Raw genomic sequence first — 21,423 nt, forward strand, 5'->3', positions numbered from 1 at the left:
AGGCACCAGTCATTCTTCCTTTGAAATCTAAGGTCGTGAGCAATAAAAGAAAAGGATGATGTGAGTAGTAATGCATGAAATTGTGGTAATATTGCCAAAGTTATGTCTGCGAATTCAAAACAATTAAAGAAATGAAAAGACACTCTTAAACCCAAGGAAAGATTCTGCCCTGAGGTTGTCATGTACACTTACAGAACGACCCTGAGAACAAATTGGGCTATCAGAAATTGGATTTGATTCATTGGAAAATGATCTTTTGCAGCCGACAGTTTGGACTATTTCCAGCGAGTCACTGCAGGGCTTGTTGCAGCCAGGTTGATGACAAGTCGGGCTAAGCTTGTAAGGAAGCTGTGACTTTAGCACACTGTTGAGGTTACTAGTTGTCACGGCTCTTTCTGTCTCTGTCAGAAAGCTGACAGGGAGACTCAGTTCCTGGGAAACTTCACTAGGCTCTGAATCTATGAGGATTATGTGGTTTAGATCTGCCTCGACATCAAAACCTTGGTTCTTGGATGTGTCTCTCCTCAGAACTAAAGGTTGGCAGGCATAATCCATGACTTTTGATGTCAAGAGAGTTGGAAAACTTTTGGACTTCTTACGGATGTGCTCAAATATAATTTCTATGGACTTTGTTTTACATTCAGTTTCTGAAGGTTCCGGAGTCAAGGCATCCAATCCTGAAACAAATTTTGATTGTAAACACCGGGAAAATTCAAGGAAAAAAATTTGTTTCATAATTAGCTAAAGAGAGAGTTCAGGGGGTAGATTTTGGTAGGTATGATGGAGCAAGTTGTACGCATACCTTTTCCAGTTTCTTCCTGCAGGAGATCAAAGCTGGGCCTATATCATTAATGCCGAGAGAACTGTGGTTAGTCAAGAATAAAAGTAGCAAAGTAGCAAGGTAGCAAGGAAGAGGAAGAGAAAAATTCATGATCCTACATGGTTGGCACATGTAATAGATATTAGCAATGTGACATTTGAGGTTGTACAAATAAGGTGGAAAAGTCACTTACATTGATGAATTTACCCTCAAGTTATCTAAATCTAGAGTTTCATCATACATGATCTTGGAGCTGCTTTTCTGGTCATCCTCGATGAGATAAATTTCCTCTGGAAGTGCATAAGGCATAGAATCTTCACACAATGGTCCTCTAGTCATGATTGAATTGTTTCCCTTGGTAACTACAAGCTTCTCATGTACATCGAGGCCAACTTCGACATCAATGCAGTACATAAGAATTTGGCAAGAGGTAGATATAATTCAATTTAGGAACTCGGATGGAAATAGTAAATCTTACCATACTCTTCAAAGATTAAATCAGCTTTCAGAGTCACCCGTGCGTTCTGAGGACATGAGACAAGAACAGTAACAACATATGGGCTGCACACAAGTAGAGTACCTCAGCCATAGGTAAAGTATCAAAGGGTGCTTCTTTCTAATGATCGAGGACTAAATAGAAGATGAAACATTACAAACAGGAAAAAAAATCTCTCATCATCTTTCTTTTCAGCCATAAAACATTATTGTTATGTGTTATTGAAAGAATACTAGAAAATGACACAAAATAGTAAAAAGAAATTGATTTCGTTTACCACTTGATTGAGTCAAAATCATTATATTAGAAAACTTACATGACGCACTATATTTTTCATATCAAGAAGTGGGTGCAATAATATGGATGAAATCAGATAGCTAAATATATGACTTAGTCAAAACTGCATTTGACATGTTACTTGACTACGAAACTGAAATGACACTGCACAATGTTTTCATGTGAGAGCTAAAGACATGATTCAGACAAAGTTCAATTTGACATATTACTTGACTATGAAACTGAGGTGGCAAATTCCTTTTTTTCTTATACTGGATCTGCACAATGTTTTCATGTGAGTAATGCAGAGTTTTTAGACCAATTACACCAGTGAAACCTAGATTTAAGAAAATTTCTGAAGCCACTCAATGTCTGTTCAAGCTTCGGTGGGATTATGCATCTAGCCTCCAATATAGGATGCGCGTCATGTGACAAAAACACAAGGAAACATCATACCTTGACAAAATACTTAATAGTTAATAGGATTGTCTGCATTATTTAAAAAACTCAATGTTGCAAAACAGATCATCTGATACAAAATTTCATATGCATGTACAGGACATGGAACAACATTATAGGGAGCCATCTCCGTGCTACCACCTTTATTTATACACATGCACCTGCATGTCACCTTGATTCAGAGTAACACTGTTGTGATTCTTACCATCTTAGGCAATTCCTATACTGGACTGCTATGATCAAATAGACATTCTTTGCTTAAGAATTATCTTGGGCCAATTTAAGCTCCATAGGTTCTTAGTTAAAAATTGTATTTCATAGAATTATTAGTTGAGTTTGTAATTTCTTCGAAGTTCAACAAGTTGGAATCATGTCTACTTAAAAGATTTAAATCTGTGGTCGATACTGGTTTTGATAACTGGTTGGATCAGTACAATATCTGTATGCTGCCAATATACCAACTTTTACTGCCCAATATCACTCAAAAAAAATTGGTGCCCAATGACAACAAGAACACTAAATTTGCCCAGTGACAACAATTGCCGACCTTCTTATGCATATCAACACACAAAAAAAAAGATGCAAAAAAGAGCTTGTAGAATCATATTATATAGGATGAAAAACTTGAAGAAAACAGTTGAATTTTTTTAGATATTGTACCTGGGAAATTCTTCAGCTCTGTAGTAAATAATCCAGGTGGAAACATGAACAGTAGAAAAAGAAATGTTATGGTATCATAAACAGAAGCCATGAATTTATTATTCCTCGCAATTGGACCTATGCAGTAGAATACCTTATCTTTTCATGAAAGAGTATCATATTATCTTCGTCTGAGCCTACCAACTGCACAAAAGACATTCTTTACACTTTCAGAACAACGAAATATTAAGAACAAGCGAGAGACTGAAAATTCATATATGGAATAAGGCTGCGTTGTATGCAAAGCAAGCAAACATAAGTATTAGACATACCATATCTGCATAATGGTGTTTAGTAGATGTAGCCGACAGACATGTGCGATTCAGTGTTACTATCAGTTTCAACTTTCCTGGCTTTTTGCATTCAGCCTCCTCCATCTTTATTTCGACCTTCGGAGGAAGTAATAACAGAGATTCTTTAACATGGTTTCCAAATGGATACTTGCGACCAGTAATTATTTCTATTTTTCTTGGATCAGCTGCTCCCAAGCTTTCGAATGAATTAATTCCTGCTGAATATAGTGCCTTACAATGAGGAAAAAAAACCACATTCAGGAAGAAGGTTATAGAGACGCCTTTAATAAAATAATATAGCCAAGAAAAAGAGGCAGTCAAGTGAAACCTTTGCAGTGACCATTCCAATGCCAGGAAGTTGTTTCAGCGAGTAAGGACTGTTCTCCCAGAGTCTGTGGTGTAAGCATTTTGCCAGAAGAGTGGAAGTTATGGTTCCCTTGTAATTCTTTCTATAGATGAAACATTGTTTAATACATTTAGCAATCCTACACCCGCTCATGCATATTGAGTTCATGTCCTGCATTAATATCAACAACCCATGTAAGAAAAATATTAACAAGATTATGGGCTATATCATCAGCTACCAGCAGAGGAAACCTGGTTAAGGGATAAATCATGAACCAAAGGATCACCAGTCAAGCAGTCATTTGCTAGTACAAATATCTTCTCTTCTCTTGTCTGGATACGCTTTTTTCGTTTTCCATTTTCACTGAGCACATGGAATCGAAGCCGGCCTTCTTTATCAGAATTTACGTCATTCAGAAGTTTCTTCTCATTGCGCCTCAGTTGAATCCCTTAAGTATGGAGAAGGTGGTGTCCAAACAGGGATAGTGAGGTTAAATTACATCTATATCTGTTCCACTGAAACTACAAAGGGATTGTTCTTTATTCTATTTAAACCTACATACAAGATAACTCTTCAGAATGTGAAATGATACGAAGCACATCTTCTACACTGCAACTTCCAGGAGCGTTCACAATAAGCTTCATAGTATTAAATTTCAAGTAAAATCTTGTCATCAGGATACCAGGTTCTGCAATGTCAAAAGCTGAGTCAAAATTTTAAAAAAAAGTCACATTCTCTAAGTTACATGGATAGCATCATTGTAGGCAAAACTGCTGTTTCATCATTACCACTAACCCCACCAGATATGCACCAAACTAAAAATATGATGGAGACATTGAACCATTTCACACTCCTATGCACCTAACAAGATACTATGAACAAGGATCTTTGCACACTGATTTAACTGAAGGAATTAAAGAGGCACAAATGAATGAACTGATAACAAAATTTGACATCAACTTGGAGACAATTGTGTGATTCCACTGCAGTGGGTCACTTTCTTTTCAAATAAGTGCTTTAGGAAAATGAAATTTCTGATAATAGAAGGCTTAACAAACTATTTCAAATTATTTCAAAGCACAAAACACTTTGATGGCCATCAAGCATTAGATGCCTGTCAACCAAAAGCAAGGATGATAATAAATGAAAAGCAATTTTCAACGGAAGGACAAGGTAGAGGAAAGAACGGAAACAATTCTAATGTAAATCAGGTGCAAGGTAGAGGAAGCAAATACTCTATGGAGCATCATCAACTGCCATCATATGGCCTTTATTGGCAATCCACGTTCCTTGATATAACGCAAAATCTATGTTTTCCTCAGTTAGTTAACAGAAGAGAAGAAAAGTGTCTTTAGCTTTAAAAGAAAAGAAAAGGCATGCATTATATGCACTGAGCATTTACATGAATTCAGTCAAATCAGTTTGTAGTGATTTTGTTACCAAAATAAGCAGTGATTTTGAATTATGAGGTAAAGTTTTTTGGAAATCAGTCAAATCCATACTCAAAATTGCACAAAACATGAGATACATAGGTACCTAAAGGTTTTAGCAGAAAACCATCATCATCTGTCCAGATCATTCCATGTTCTGACAACTCCTTAATCTTTTTAACACATATTTCTGTGATGAAAATAAGAATATTGGGATCACAAAAGTTGAGGACATACAGCTTAACAGTTTTACAAATTGTGAAATAACCTTGCATGTGCTTTTCCAGACATTCATGAGGAATTCCTCTCTCTATGCCGTAGTTTTCTGGATTCTGAGCTTACAAATGTGGACTCAGATAACTGATATCAAATAACACATACAGATACAAAGTACAAACAACATAAATAGTGATGAAAGTGTACCTTCTTTATCCTGACATACAGGTATGAACATTTTAGCCACTCAATCGCCAAGCATATATCAGATATTATCAGTTGAACGATTTCGGCCGTCAGATGCTCCATTGCACATGAAAGCAATCTAAATCATAGGATTGTTATAGACAGAACCTAAGCATATAATTAAAACGACATATAAAGCTAGAAGAAGTAAACAAGAAAATTCAGAAGTCCAAATGCTTCTGAATAGGAGTTTGTGACATACTGAGACTCAACCATTTCACATCCATTTAGGAGGTTCTCATACAAATGCACCTATAACATGAATTAGAGAGAGCTCAGATAATAAATTTTATCAGGGAAAAGCCTTCAAGTAAATAGAACAAGCATATGTCAAAAGGAATATTATTTGGATATAACTGTGTCCCTTCTTGTCATTATTATAACTGTTCCTGCATCATCAAATGGTGGCCGTCCAGCCCTGCCACACATCTGCAGAGACCCAAGTATAATGTTTTACTTTCTTAAAAGCAGTACAATACAGAGATTATTTGTAATAAGCTTAAAAAGTATAATGACATGCAAGGGTCACAATAACTACTCTTCAGCCATACATTCATATTAACCTGATCCTATTTTTTATATTGTCCAGAAATCATGATCACACAATAAATATGTAGTCACCGGCTCCATAAATTTGGTATCAGCTACACTGAATAGAACCCATGAATAAAATCTCTGTCTCTTACTGTTATCAATTGTCCGTCAGACTGGTATGGTACAATTATCAAACCATACAATATGTCAGCATGGATCTGTACTAATTGGCACAGGAGGGAGGGAAGGTGGAGGAGGTATGGATTTGCTTACTGATGTTAATGAGCTGGAGAGAGTGGATGGAGACAGTGGACAGATGGGAAGCATTGGTGACGTTGCAGCCAACAAGGAGAGCCACAGAGGTGTCAGTTACTATTGGTGCGGATGGCATAGGTCTGCTATCAGCAGGTAGTGACAGAGATGATGGAAGCATGGGCATAACATGCAGGGGGATCATGTGAGAGTTCAAGAGTAGGTTGCAGGGGCATGTGATACTGGCAAAGCCAGCAAGGGTAACAGGGAGGAAGAGAACAGTGAGCAACAAAAAAGTTCGGGAAAAATGATGATGGATAATAGGATTTGTGGTTATAAAATCAGGTATCAGTATCAGATATTAGATTTACCATCTGGTACAACCTAAAACTGAAAGATCATCAGTCTATGACTGTCATGCTATAAACCTAGTATCGAAATGGACCGGGCAAAATTTTTTGATCCAGGTATAGGTTTGGCTATTGGATCAGCAAATATCAATCCATACAGACTACCATAACCAAAAATCAAATCCTAAAACTATGGGAATGGTGAAACAAAGATTATTCTTGCAGGTACATGGATAAACATAAATCCAGCAAACCAAATGCATTCATTAAGATTAAAATAATCAACTTTTGTCTAATAAAAAGTCACAATTAAGATGAATATGCAAAATAATATCAAGCGAGTTTCGAAGTTCGAACAATTCACCAACTATGTGAACACAGGCTTTAGCTGTTAATTATATGCTAAAACCTTGAATCAAGGTGAAATACTGCTGGCTTTTCTTCACATTGTGCAAGTAAACAAATATACCAGAATTATCAGCCAAAAAAGCCAGCAAAATAAATTGATTTTTCATCCAAGCGGCTAAGCTTCAGGTTTTTTAATCAGTTTCAGGATATGGCACAGAGGAAGATAAAGGCAACAAGTAATTACCTGCAATACCATAGATAGCTCATATTCCATGTAGAGACCCTTCTCTCTGTTGCTGTGGAAAAAAAAGCAAAATCAACAAGAATTTGTGTAAATTTCAAAAATAAGCTGAGCTTAACTTTAAGTGCAATACAAACTTACAAATACTGTGTTGATTTGACCACTACTGTATGTGCCGGTAGATTGATCCCATGTGCAAGTGTGTTTGTAGTGCAGAGTATCTGGAGGTCGCCTTTCAGGAAGAGACCCTCAACAAGGTTACGGTCCTTCATGCAAAGCCCACCATTATGATAACCAACTGCAAAGAAAAGAGATGGCAGTTGATCACATAAACATTCGTGAACAAATCTCAATCAGATAATCTATTTCAAAACATCAAGGTAACTTTCAAAGATAGACCTCAGGTGAAGAGAAGAAATAACTAACGAAAAAGTAGACTGCATAATTAGGTAATATGTGCTTATGTTACTACTTGTCTCAAGCTGTCTGTACTAGATGCTGTGAGAGGACACAAATTATACCACCATGAATGATGCATGATTGCATTTGCTTGTCAGTAAAAGAGAGAGAAGCTTCCTTTAGTTTCTGCTGTTGTTCTATGGATTTTATGAACGGATTTGAATAACCAAGACCCATTGCAATCTGAGAAAGGCATTGTGCTGATTCTAGTGCTCCTTTTCTGGTAGAACAGAAGATTAGTGCTGATTTCCCTCTTGAATACTGCATGAGGATATCTGTAATATACTCCCATGACTTATAACTGCTTGAAATTGCAAAAAAACAAACCAGGAAATTGGAGAAAAGAATGAGCTGTTCAAAAGATTTAACTTTTTTTCTTACCAAAAATAAAGTTCTGAAGGCGCTGCACCAAGTAATCAGATGATACAGCATAAGAACCACAAACAAAATGATACAGTGTAAGAATAAAAAATTACTATTGATCATATAACAAATGAAAGGTTAGAGCTTCTTGTCTTTGATGATCACTGGAACCTAAAATAAGTGACAGTGACTAGTGCAATATCACGTCAAAATTACTAAAATAAAGAATGTAAAAGGCCAGAAATTTACCCTCTCAAACAAAAAGTCATTTTTCGCTGGGGCATAGCCTGCATGGATGATAATAATCAATGATACAACATAAAAATGTAAAGTACACAGATTTAAGATAAAATAAAAACATCTAGTCCCTTGTACCATATAAGCCACTAATTCATTAAGCAAAACTTTGAGGAAAACATTGTTTCACACATCCATATGGAGAAGCATTATGCAGGCAATAGGTGTAGAGCTTAATGATATGTTACATGGATCTTTTAATGTCATTGTGATCTGTAGAGTCATATGTTTAGTTAAATTAAAAATATTTTAATTTTTATTCATAGTTTCTATTAAAGCCTTTTCAGGTCTTTCTCTACTCTTCTCATGTCACTAATAGTAATCATTTCACCTTTTCTAACAGCATCTCTAGGTTTCTTGAGCACATGTCCATACCAGTCCATACCACTGCTGATAGAGTGCTAAACTTTAAAATACTAAAGGAGTCATACATCTCTTGTTACATATTCTACTTAAACCCCAGTACACCTCATACTTGTTGTATAAAGATTGAATTTGGCTTCCTTTTACCATTCTCTGCATCCATTATCATATACCTCTATGTTGTATATACACAAGATATGTTAGAATGTTGACCACAAATGGGATACATCTTTTCTACTAAATGTCAATTCATGATTCATAGAGCAAGAACAATTTCTAAGAGAGTTCTTTGATTGATACTACTTAAAACTTACAGGTTATTCAGTTCGCATAGCAGACAGAATTTGCAATTAACACATTGGGATAGTAACAAAAAGAAATACATAGTTTGGAGTGAACGTTTAAACTGGAGTTACCAATATCATGATACAACAAGAATTTCAGTTTTGCATTTTGCAGCATGCATGCTGATAGAAGCTGTGCTATCTGGTACCTCTTGGCATGTTCTCTGCCAGTTGACAGAGTATGCGAATGTGCCGAGTCAACACTATGAAACCAAATGGATAAAAACTAAAGGACTGAGGTGGCAACGTCTCTTTTCATTTACTAGAACCTAACTAGTCAAAAAAGTATTTTGCTAATTATCTCAAATGATAGAATTATAAACATAGCACTCCAAAGATGGTGCAAAAAGAGAAAGGATGCGATCAAAAGAAGATGAGAAGGACAAATTGACATATTGAGACCACTGTTCAGTCTCATTTTCCTTATCAGTGAAGTAAAATAAATAAATCTTTGTTTGACTGGTGCCTCAAAAAAATGGATCATTACCTTTTACTATTAAAGCCCTTTCTAGTCTCTTACATCACACAAATCAAATGATTAGGTATGAGTATGACAATGGAGTTCATAAGAAATATGTAATATGGAACAGAAGTGCCATCTAGACAGTAAGAAAAGGATGCAGAAAGAGAAAACAAAAGAACTGAAAAAACAAAAAGAACAGTTGGGATAAGGTAGAAATACCAGAGAAAAAAGAAAATTAGGAAATTAAATTATCTGAAAACTGGGGAATTGTTTTTTATATTCTATTTGAATTAGTAAATAAATTTTGATTATACATCTTTGTGATATATAAGAAACCAACCAGAAAATCAGACCTATACAACATAGGAATTGCAAACCTTATTATCTTTTATAAATGTGAGATCAACAGCTCGGCAACATTTTCACAACTTTCCTATGTTATAATCAAAATGAAACTGCAACGATTCCAGGACAAAAGAGTAACCACCAAAGCTTCTAAGAAAATATCTTGTACTAAAGAATGAATGTCAAGCATTTCTCCATAGAAAAAATGAAAATACATATTCACTATTCAAACTCGAAAATAATCTTTCGTTTACTTTCTATTATCATCTTGATTTATGATGATGGTAGTGATGCTAGTGGCAGTGATTTCATTTACTTTCATATGTTAGTGGGAATAATGATGGTGTGCAGTAATGGGGCTAATTACATATTATCCCTTGTAGTTAGACATCCTTAGCATCCTAATCCCTAAGTTCAAAAAATTTATATTAGAATTCCTATAGTTATGAAAGTGAAACATCTAGGTCCATTTACCCTAACACCGTCGATTTTACTAACGAAAACATGAAAATAATGGACAAAAAAATAATTTCAATGTTTCAATTGGTGGTAGGGGACAGTGTCGATGGCGGCAGATGATGACACCACTAGAGGCCACAGATGGCTCTTGTGGATGAAGAGAGTAACAGCGAGAGATGAGAGTCGCTCTACATCTGTGTCGACACCAATGCAAATGCAAAGTGGCAAAAGGGCCGCTCACTGCATAGGCATCGACGCAATTGCCGAGTAATGAAAGGGTCATTCACTGTATCGGCACTTGCATCGACACCGATGCAGATGCCAAGCGACCCTTTCGTCGCTCGATAACTGTGTCAACGCCGACGCAGATGCAGAGTAGCGCCACTCTACATTTGTGTCAGCACCTCTGCAGATGTCAAGCAACCCTTTCGTCACTCGACAACTATGTCAACACCCAGTGAGCAACCCTTTTGCTGCTCTGCATCTACATCAATGACCCTTTCATCGCTCACCAACTGCGTTGACGTCAACGTAAATGCAAAGCGGCCCTCACCTCTCGTCGTTACTCTCCTTATCCACAACAGCCACCCACGACTCCCAACGGCATCGCCATCTACCACCATCAACTGAAACGTTGAAATTACCTTTTTATCTATTATTTTTATGTTTACGTCGGTAAAGCCAATGGTGTTAGGATAAATGGACCTAGATATTTTACTTTCATAACTATAGGGATTCCAATATAAATTTTTTAAGCTGGGACACCGGAATACTAAGGAGGCCTAACTACAGGGGGTAATCTATAATTAGCCCACAGTGATGCTGCCTCCTCCCATGAGAAGTGATGCAGGTCTTAAGGTGGTGTAGGGTCCCTAGATGGCATGGAGCCCGATGTTGTGTGGAGGAAAACCATATTTGATATCCCTGGTGAGATAGGCTGATTCACCATCTTGGTGTACTAACTTCCAATGTTGCATATAGCATCAATTTGTACATGATGCTATTTGTGCTCTTTGTCCCCCTCCAGTTACCTATTTGAGGTGATAATGGTGTCATGACAACAATAGGCAATGGTGTTAGTAAAAGCAATGTTGATATCGTTATGATTGTAAAAGTGATGCAGGTCTCAAGGTGGTGAAGGGTCCCAAGGTGGCATGGGGCCTGATGTTGTGTGGAGGAAAACCATGTTTGACGTCCCCGATGAGATAGGCATGATTAACCATCTTGGTGTACTAACTTCCACTGTTGCATATAGCATCAATTTGTACATGATTGTATTTGTGCTCTGTCCCCCTCCAATTAGCTATTTGTGGTGATAATAGTGTCATGACAACAAAAGGCAATGGTGTTAGTAGAAGCAATGTTGATATCATTAAGATTGTAGAGGTGATATTAGCAGTCGAGTAGTGGTAGTGGCAATAATAGATAATGGTGAAAGCTAGCAACTGTAATTGTGATGGTGATAGTATTGACAGCAGTGGTTGCAATCGCAAGATGGTGCGAGGACAGTGTAAGTAGTGTCAGCAGAAGCAAATAGAGGCAAAGAAAATGAGAAAAGAGATGGTGCATTCAGATGCAAATCCCTTCTTAATAGCAAAATAGCTACCTTGTTCATACAAATATTAATATGATTGATCAAACAGAATTGCAAAACAAGTATCAGACATTTGATAAATAAAGGAAAGAAAGACAGCAAAAATTGTAAACAAAGATTTTCTGGTGAGGTACACTGAATTCATTTTTTTCTTGTAGAAGCAACTGAACCTCATCTTGACCATGTGCCAGCGAGGCCATTCTAATGAGGGCACAATTTCCATTACTTCAAATTTCGAACTAGCCTCAGAAACTACTCTGGTTACCTGCCACTTAAATCACTCTTTGAAGATTTTGGAGAACTATTTTGTACTTTTCAAAATTCTTTACAAAATTGAGAAGTTAGATAACAAATTTTAAAAAATAAAATTTCATGAACACATTTTCTTTAGTTATCTATTTTCTTGAGAATTTTTCTTATAGAAGACTTGAAAATTCTCTCGAAGTAAACACACCCTACATCAGCAACTAATATAGTATGCAGTTATGTACTACATAGACAATTAGTAAATGTGCATAGTGGTGTCTTAGAGGCAAATGCTGAAGAAATATGACATAAAGTATAAGGAAACAGTGCTGAAATTTTGACTAGTTTGATAATCAGTTATTAATGAGTGAAGCCCAAATCAAGAGTATAAACTACTGAATGTTGGTTGCTTTAATCAGGAGTTTCAATATAAAAGTTAATGCCAATCATTTTTGTACTGGAGAACCCTAATAAATTGTTGCTTATATAAGTATATATTTTTTTGCCTTTCACCAATGCAAATATATAAACTCCTCTTGTCCTGGTCCTGATCTTTTATGATAGACAACACCGCTGTTCATAAAAAACTAATAATTGCTTCATTGGACCTTAATCCAACTCAAAGTCACTGACTAGTTTAGTGTATTTTCCCTCAACTATAACACGGCAAATCTCAGACACTGTTGTTTCTGGCTTTTATATGGTTTCAAGTTTAAACTTTCAACAGTCATAAAATTATGACCACCTTCAGCAAATGCAGTAAAATATTCTTGAACTATTTGTAGAAAAATGAAGAAATTAATAGAAAAAGAAAGGCAAAAAGATGGACATTGGCATGGTTAGATAGGAAAATGAAAGCTTGTTTATACCGAAGACTTTGGTCATCAATTGTACTGGCCTCATCTCTTCTCCAAATCTGTAATGCATGCAATAAAAGGATTTAAAAGCAGCTGTTGGGCCAACAAACTGCTGTTAGATTAGATTTACCATAGAATACCTTTTAATTCCTTGAGCTGGAACCGAGAGCCATTCAGCTGAAAATATCAAATCCAAAAAAGGGACAGCCCGGTGCTATCTTGAGATTCTTAAAGAAATTTATAATAAAATCAGTTACAACCTACCTATGTCTTGAATATTTGGAATTGTTGCAGAAACTGCAAGGAATCGAACATATGCTAGAGGACTAGAGCGCATCTCAGAAATTCTGGAAAGCATCTTTATTCTACTAATTATTGCTTCCAAAGTAGCTCCACGAGGATCATTGAGAAAGTGAACTTCATCAATGAGTACGAGCGCAATATCACTGAAGAAACTCAAATCACCATTCCTTGCACCATGACGGGTGACAGCATCAAACTTCTGTAATGCCAAAATCCAGATTAAAAAGGACCAAGGTAACTAAATATAAAGTTGATCCCTTACCTCAGGAGTAGTTAGAATGATATCTGCCTCTTGTATGTTCTTTGCCTTATAAGATTCATTATCACCTGTCATCTCCAAGCACTTAATTGCCAGTGAATGAAACTTCATACACCAATCACGAAGTTTTTCTTGTACCAAGGCTTTTGATGGAGCTATATAAATCTACACACATGTCAAATAACAGAATGAAAACTAGGTAAATATTTGACAAGTATTCTAACTTATGCTACCAGAACAATATTTAAATTATCAGGAATATATGTGCCTCGATAAGTAAAATAATTTTGCATTTGCACCTTGGTGAATCAATAAAGTGCAGGCCTTGGTACAATGGTAAGGTAGCTCCTTTGCAACTTGAGAGACTAGGGTTCAAGTCATGGAAACAATCTCTAAATATAGAGATACGGGTACATATATTGACCCTCCCTGATTCCCACGTTGGCAGAAGCTTTGTGCATTCGGTTTAGTCTTTACCTTAGGTAAGATTTACTAGTGTATATTTGTTTTGTCTATTTGGTTGAAGTATCAAGAATTTTTTAGATGGTATAGGAATTTAAAGGCAGTTTATTCATTCTACAGGCTTTGAGTTGTACAGCTGAATGAGAATTTGTCCCAAAAATGAGTGAATGAGAATTCAGAGATCAACTACCAGAATGATGTACTGAATGGCTGCCAAGATACAATGCACTCACAATTGCAAAGATAGTATCAATTAGGAAAATGGTCTAACTGACTTGTCCATTCAGAACTATTGTATCATATTTGGAAACTTAGAGGTTAGGATGTATGGAAATATTTTCAATAGCTTGTTCTGAAGTTATAATCAATGAACATTTCAAATCTGACAGTTGTAAAAGAAGCATTATGCACAGTAGAATACACCTGAGTCAGAAACTTACTGTCTTAAGTGTTCCTTTTTTATGATTGAATTTCCCCTCTGAAGAAAGGAACTTTGACATAAGCCTAAGAATGCAGAGCTCGAAGAGCACTGTTTTACCGCTTGCAGTTGGTGCTGAGATGACCATGTTTATATCCGAGAGGAAGCAGCCAGAAAAACATTCACTCTGCAAAGAATTGAAGTACCTGCAATAGACAAACAGCACTATGTATAGAATTAATGATACCATCAACATTTTCTTTAGCACAAGTGCCTAGTAACATAATGCTTAGATATTTGTGCACATAGATTCAAATACATAGAGTACACTAAATGAATTCACAATTTGCATGACCTTTTGAAATGAGACTAATTACATATTATCTCCTATAGTTAGACCTTTTTACAATCCCGATCCTTAAACTTAAAAAATTTATATTGAAATCCCTATGGTTATAAAAGTAAAATATTTAACTTCATTTACCCTAACGCTGTCGGCTTTACAAATGAAAAATATAGCACGTGACAGCACATGCATGAATGGTATAAAAACAATGGACAAAATATAATTTCAACGGTGGTGGCAGACGGTGGTGCTGTGGGTGGCTGTTGTGGTGGTGGACGCCGAGAACGATGTGGTGGTTAGCCTTACTGATGTTGATAAAAATATCAACGACAAAAAGGAAGAGGAGGCAAAATGGTAAGGCATTTGCGTCGATGCCGGAAGAGATAGAGGAGGGAGGTGAGGCATCTGCATCAGCACTGCACCGCGCTACCTCCTCTTCCTCCTATGGCATCACTCTACATCTGCATCGGTGTCGGAGGAGGAAGAGGAAACAAGTGAGGCATCTACGTCGGCGCCGCACCACTCTGCCTCCTTTTCATTCTTACCGACCACCGCATCATTCGGTGTTGCACCGCATTGCCTCCTCTGCGTCGGCACTACACCGCTCCGCCTCATCTTCATTCTCGCCAACCACCGTATCGTTCGGTGCGACGTCGCACTACCTCCTCTGCATCAACGTTGCACAGCTCTACCTCTTCTTCATTCTCGCCGACCACTACATCGCCATAAGAGGAAGAGGAGGAAGAGCGGTGCGGCACCGACATAAATGCCTCACCTGCCTCCTCTTCGTTCTCACCGACCACCACATCACCGGAAAAGGAAGAGGAGGCAGAGCAATGTCGCGCCGACACAAATGCCTCGTCTTCCTTCTCGTCATCGATGTTCGGATCGAAATCGGTCAAGCCGACCATCGCATCATTCTCATCGACCACCACCACAGCAACCATCTATTGCGCCATTGTCCGCCACCACCATTAAAATTATTTTTTGCTCATTGTTTTCATATTATTCATGCACGTGCTATCATGTGTTGTATCTTCCGTCGATAAAGCCGATAACATTAGAGTCAGTGGGGTTAAATGTTTCACGTTCATAATTATAAGGATTTCAAAGTAAATTTTTTACGTCTAAGGACCAAGATGCTATAGAGGTTTAACTATAGGGATAATTTTTAATTAGCCCTATAAAATGCTTTGATTTTACAAATAAGTAGAACAGATTATGACCTGCTTTGTAAAATTATTTTCAATGAAATGATAATTTTTTTCCAATAAACCTAGAAGTAAACACTCCCTCTAACGTTTGCAAAAATAGGAGAAAATATACAGCAGTTTGAAAAAGACTAACCCGGTTCCAGGGTCCACAATTATTCATTCTTCCCATTTCACAGTTTTAAAGAAAAAAATCAAACAACGGAGGAAGTCATAATTTTCATCATTCACCACCTGAAATTAAATGTGGAACGGAAGGGTTGTGGCAAATCAGCTACAGGAATCAACGAGTGTTGATCTCTATATAATCCCATTTCTTAGTTCCTGCTGAAACTTGCAAGGATTTACACAGAATCTGGCAGGCAAAAAAGACAAAGAAGAATGCTTAACCAATTAGATCAAAGAAATAGGAGGGAAAAAGAAAAAGAGAGATCCACAGTTCGACACATATCTAACTCCCAAATGGGTACACTTAGTCACAGCATTAAGACAACTAGTACGAAAGAGTCCGGAATCAACTCCAATGTCAGATATTAATCGAAACAAACCAATTTCGTCTGAGATATTATCCGAATCCTACATCGATCTACAACGTCAAATGCGAAACCCTAACCATCCTCAACAGTCGTACTTCACGAAAACTACTTACAGAGACCTGATGAACAGGTTTAGCCCTTCCCACCAAAGAAAACACAAAGAAATGGCTCCGATCTAAAAGAAGATCCAAATATGAGTCAAATCTAACCAACACCAGAGGAATCAACCTAGGAGTTTACCTTCTTTACAGGATATAGGGATTGGCCTCGAGAAAAGGCCGACGGGATGGAAGAGAGTAGAAGCAGAAGGAGCGGGAAGGCTTGGCGACTTATTTCTCATCGCGATGTAGCACGAGAGAGAGAGAGAGAGAGAGAGAGAGAGAGAGCCTTCCTTCGCAAGGGTCGGGAAGCAATGAGCGCCGGGAAGACGGAAGATGGACCGCCTCGCCTCTTCCTCCCCCTTTTATAGGCGAATGTTAACGAGTCCCGTAGTTTAAAGCTAATGTTGTATTGAATGAATGCATTGGCGGGATGACACGATATAAACAATTTAACCAATTGAAGAGTTAATAGAAAAAGAGAACCCGTAAAATTACCTAAAAATTAGCCAACGTGGCTAAGTTTTCGTGCTTTGCATGATAGAATATGTCTTTAATGGGCCTTTGCACTCCTTAATAAAAACATTTGTCCGTTACAAGTCTCGCAAGCGTTAAACCGTGAAGGAAGAAGAAGAAGAAGAAATCGAGCACAGATAGATTGATATCAGAAGTGATCAGCTCACGATTCTGAATCATCCAAGTCGGTAAGAAGAAGAAGAAGAAGAAGAAGAAATCAAGCACAAATAGAATGATCTCAAAAGTGATCAGTTCACGATCCTGAATCGTCCAAGCCACCAACTTCCATCTTCTGTTGGAGAATGCTAGTCTCAGAGGTAGAGCTCTGCTTCTCTGATGAAGTAACCATGCACGTAGAACCAACCTTCCAGTAACTCTCGAACCTGTCACCGCCACCACCGCCCCGTCTCTCTTGCTTCTCTTTACACTCCTCGCCGTCGGAATTCGAGACGGAGACCTCTCTCCATTTACTCCACAACCTGATGATGATGCAGAGCAACACCACACAGACGACAGCTGAAATGGACACGATCGCTACTATGATGCCTGCCACTGCTGCATTGGACAGTCGACTCATGTCAGAGCTTGATGATCTTGTTATACAAGCAGTCAGTGGTGCACCGCAGAGTTTGGTTGCAGTGAAGGAGCTAACTGGGAAGCTCGAGAGCCCTGCGGGAATCCGGCCATAAAGAGGGTTGTTCGATAGATTGAGTCGATGGAGACTGGTGAGCTGCTCCAGAGAAGCAGGGATTCGCCCGTCGAGATGATTGAAAGAGAGGTTAAGCCTCTCTAACTTGATAAGATTTCCGAGAGACGAAGGGATGTCTCCTGACAAGTGGTTTCTGCTCAAATCCAGCATCACCTGAAGCTCAATCAGCTGTCCGATCTCCGAAGGTATCGAACCAGTCAAGGAGTTCTCAGAGAGCCTCAGTTCATAGAGCTTCTTGCAGTGTATAAGCACTGCGGAAGGTATGGTGCCGGTGAGGTTATTCCGCTGCAGGTTGAGAACGTTTAGCGAAGTGAGCCTCCCGAGCTCCGGCGGGATCATCCCCGAGAGATGGTTGTCTTGTAGAGAGAGTTTAAGAAGCCCTGAGCAGTTCCCGATCTCTGCTGGTATCTGTCCACTGAGCTCATTCCATGATAGGTCGAGCTCTCCAAGAGAGTGCAGGTTTCCCAGCCAAGAACGGATGGTACCTGTGACCCTGTTCTTTCCAAGTAGGAGGTGAGTTAGTCTGGTGCAGTTTGAGAGGTCGGAGGGGATTTCCCCGGTGAGGTTGTTGGAGGACATGTCGAGGAAATCGAGCCATCGAAGGCGGCTGAGTTCGGAGGGGATGCCGCCCTGCAACAGGTTGTGGCCTAGTCGAAGACGGGCCAGGTTTGTTGACTCACCGAGTGTCGGAGGAATCACGCCGGAGAACGCATTGTTGGTCAAGTCCAGTTTGACGAGAGCGTTTGAGCCCAAGAGCGGTGAGATGCTCCCGGTGAACCTGTTGTGAGACAGGTTGATGATGGCGAGATGTTTGAGAGAGGAGAACAACGAGTCTGGGATCGGACCCTCGAGCGAGTTGTTGTACAACGTGATGAGGTTCAACTCGGTGAGGAATCGGAAGGTCGGAGGAAGAGTCCCCGAGAACCGGTTGTCAGCCAAAGCCAAGGCCTGGAGCTTGTTGCAGTCGCCCAGGCTCGGAGGAATGGGGCCTGAGAGATCATTCTGCCGCAGCTGAAGCACTACCAGATTCTTGAGCTTCCCAATCGTCTCAGGGATCGGCCCACTGAAACTGTTCCCGAAGAAATCGAGCTCTTCCAAGCTCGAACAGTTCGTCAATTCGTGCGGTATGATCCCGGTCATCTGGTTCTCGTACAAGAACAAGAGCTGTAGCCTCTGCAACTTGCCGATCTCTGCCGGAATGCTGCCTGTGAGACCATTGTGGAAGAGCGACAGCATCTGCAGGTGGCTCAGGTTTCCCAGACGCGGCGGTAAACCCCCGACCAAGCTGTTGTTATGGAGCACGAGATCGACGAGGTTGGTCAAGCGATCGATGTCCGACGGAATCCCGCCGCTCAAGCTGTTGTTCGAGAGATCGAGCGAGCGGAGCGAGATGCAATCCATCAGCTCCTGGATCGTGCCCGACAGGTGGTTTCCGGCGAGGTAAAGATTCTGCAAGCTTGAACTCTCGTCGCAGAGGTCTCCGGAGATGCTGCCTTGTAAGAGATTGTTCGACAGGACCAAGTACCGCAGATTCTTCAGCTGCCTCATGGAGATGCTGATGGCGTCGGATAGGTTGTTCTTCGACAGGTCGAGGATTCGCAGCAGAGTCAAGCGATTCAGCTGAGGAGGAATGGTGCCATTGAGGGCGTTACCCAGCAAGTTCAGGTAGCTCAAGCTCGAAAGACCACCCAGAGCAGTGGGAATGGAACCAGAGAACTGGTTATTCGCCAGATTAAGAACCTGCAAGAAGGCCAGTCTTCCAATGGACGAAGGGATTTCCCCCTGGAGTATGTTGTCCGCCATGGACAGAACTTGGAGAGCACTGCAGCCACCGAGTTCGCCAGGCGTTCGACCGGTAAGCCTGTTCTGCTGCAGGTTGAGGGTCTTGAGGCGGTTCAAGTGGCCAATCTGGGCGGGGATGCTTCCGTTCAACTGGCAATGGGCGAGGCCAAGAACCTCCAACCCAGTGCAGTTGCCGAGATGTGGAGGGATCGACCCTGACAACATGTTGTCTCCCAGTCGCAGAACCTTGAGATCTGTGAGAAGGCCGATCTCGGCAGGGATGAAGCCGGAAAGGGAGTTGGAGAAGAGCAGCAGTTCTCTGAGGCGCTTGAGCATGCCGATCTCAGGGGGGATGGGTCCGGCGAGGGAGTTGGAAGACAGGTCGAGCGTCTCAAGGAACGCAAGACCCGCGAACTTGGTGGAGACAGAGCCGGAGAGGCCGTAGCCGGACAAGTTGAAAGCGACGACGTGATTCCGGTCATCCGAGCACGTGACTCCATTCCAGCTGCACGTATCAGGAAGCCCTGGCGACCAGCTCGCCATGGCTCCTCCGGGGTCGATGAGGTCGGACTTGATGGCGAGAAGACGAGCAGCAGTACTCGTGGGGGTGCCTCCGCATGCGATCATCGCCACGAAGCTCCACGTTGACAGGGACAAGGCAAGCAAAAGGAAGTGCTTCGTCATGAAACCCATTCTGGAACCTGCATCAACAATGAGTTGGATCTCGAAGCAGTTCGCACTAGATTGCCGAAGAAGATGAGAGAGAGAGAGTCACCTGCACTGACAGAGTACGCCGTCGGAGTCCGAGATCGATCACCATGTGTGAGTGAGGAAGGAAGGTGAGCTATCTTAACATGACACAGCGAGTACGTGCATCCGATTCCATGGGTTGCGATGGAGCCAAAAACATGATTCAGAGCTTTCTTCAACCAAAGCTCACCTAATACATAAAGAAGGAGAAGCCGGCAGCAGAACTGTCACAACCACCCCACCGAAGGAAGCCATGTTCATCACCCATATGTGGGTGGCCGGGCTTCTTCTCTTGGTCCCCAAACAGAGAACCTATCTGAGGAGATAACCCAAACCAATATAATAATACCTTAATTACTGAAATATTTCAAGAAAATGAGAAATAAAAAGGCAAACACAATATTTATATACTATTTATATATAAAAATAATACAATTTAAGATTATAATTATTTTCTTTCACATAAGAAAGAAGCTTTGGATGCTTGAATTATTTATTCCTTAAGAATTACTCCAGAAATGAAAGAATATTTGTGAACCCCAACATCACTTTTCAAAGGACAAAAGGGAATTGGTAGAAATAAACCAAAAGTAGCTTAGGATTTTAGGAACGAGGAAGCTGCGGAGGTCCGTACTGATTGAAGGGAAAGGTGGTGAAGGAAGGAATAGGAAGAACAAAAACAAAAGAGCAAAGGAGAAGGTGGGATGATTCGAGACAATACACGTAACGACACAACACAATGTTTCTTTCAGAAAACCACAGAACATGGATAAAGTGAATGGACAAATATAACGTTACTGTAAAGGGAGCACCAATAATGGTCGTGCCTCGTGATCCGTGAAAGTTTCTTCACGAATTTGTTTACAATTGGATATCAAATTTGTTTACAATTGATTTGTTTTTTTTTTGTGGCTAATGAATAGGATTTGACTATGAGTAACCAAACTCATGTACTTGTTATCCTTATGGGTTAGTGGTTAGACTACTTTTTGTCATTTTCCTGGTGAAATTACTTGGAAGAACGGAGAATTATGGAACATGTTGAATATAATAGATTACATAAACAAATTAAGGTATTAAATTACTTTAGTATGATCGAAACTAAAATATGGAATTTATGAGAAAATCCTCTGATGTTTTTTTGATGTGATCCTTTCGATACTTTCGTCCGTCTTAAAACGGAATAAAAAATTTTAGCTAACAATTATTAATATCTATGGCTTAGTAGGTTTTTTAT

General features: G+C 39.6%; 2 protein-coding genes across 2 annotated transcripts; both read right to left on the bottom strand.

The window, feature by feature from the left end:
* Positions 1 to 123: 123 nt before the first annotated feature.
* LOC103989692 (ATP-dependent DNA helicase MER3 homolog) lies at positions 124 to 16,787 on the bottom strand. Its single transcript, XM_009408628.3, has 27 exons — positions 16,572 to 16,787; positions 16,030 to 16,150; positions 14,261 to 14,444; positions 13,362 to 13,523; positions 13,061 to 13,298; positions 12,937 to 12,973; positions 12,809 to 12,855; positions 8,078 to 8,115; positions 7,847 to 7,868; positions 7,528 to 7,740; positions 7,148 to 7,304; positions 7,010 to 7,061; positions 5,639 to 5,710; positions 5,484 to 5,533; positions 5,243 to 5,360; positions 5,088 to 5,151; positions 4,926 to 5,009; positions 3,952 to 4,077; positions 3,641 to 3,837; positions 3,372 to 3,560; positions 3,023 to 3,274; positions 2,845 to 2,894; positions 2,712 to 2,729; positions 1,299 to 1,381; positions 1,014 to 1,212; positions 803 to 840; positions 124 to 677 (listed from the first exon to the last, which is right to left on the bottom strand). Exons 2-27 carry the CDS (start codon positions 16,107 to 16,109, stop codon positions 124 to 126), a joined length of 3,324 nt encoding a protein of 1,107 aa, XP_009406903.3. The 5' UTR covers positions 16,110 to 16,150; positions 16,572 to 16,787.
* Positions 16,788 to 16,977: 190 nt separating this feature from the next.
* On the bottom strand, positions 16,978 to 20,461 carry LOC135598365 (LRR receptor-like serine/threonine-protein kinase GSO1). The gene is made up of 2 exons (XM_065092037.1): positions 20,212 to 20,461; positions 16,978 to 20,137 (listed from the first exon to the last, which is right to left on the bottom strand). The coding sequence occupies exon 2, from the start codon at positions 20,127 to 20,129 to the stop codon at positions 17,199 to 17,201; it is 2,931 nt and encodes a 976-aa protein (XP_064948109.1). The 5' UTR covers positions 20,130 to 20,137; positions 20,212 to 20,461; the 3' UTR covers positions 16,978 to 17,198.
* Between the last annotated feature and the right edge of the window lie 962 nt (positions 20,462 to 21,423).

The sequence above is a fragment of the Musa acuminata genome, chromosome BXJ2-1, assembly GCF_036884655.1.
Source record: "Musa acuminata AAA Group cultivar baxijiao chromosome BXJ2-1, Cavendish_Baxijiao_AAA, whole genome shotgun sequence".
Taxonomy (NCBI): Eukaryota; Viridiplantae; Streptophyta; class Magnoliopsida; order Zingiberales; family Musaceae; genus Musa; species Musa acuminata.

Excerpts from the sequence above, each read along its gene's own strand:
- LOC103989692 (XM_009408628.3), bottom strand. The coding sequence starts at position 16,109 with ATGGGATTATATAGAGATCAACACTCGTTGATTCCTGTAGCTGATTTG. Across the intron at positions 7,869-8,077 it reads ATGACTTTTTGTTTGAGAGG|CGCCTTCAGAACTTTATTTT; the intron begins GTAAATTTCTGG and ends TACTTGGTGCAG. Across the intron at positions 5,010-5,087 it reads TCTGGAAAAGCACATGCAAG|AAATATGTGTTAAAAAGATT; the intron begins GTTATTTCACAA and ends TTTTCATCACAG.
- LOC135598365 (XM_065092037.1), bottom strand. The coding sequence starts at position 20,129 with ATGGGTTTCATGACGAAGCACTTCCTTTTGCTTGCCTTGTCCCTGTCA.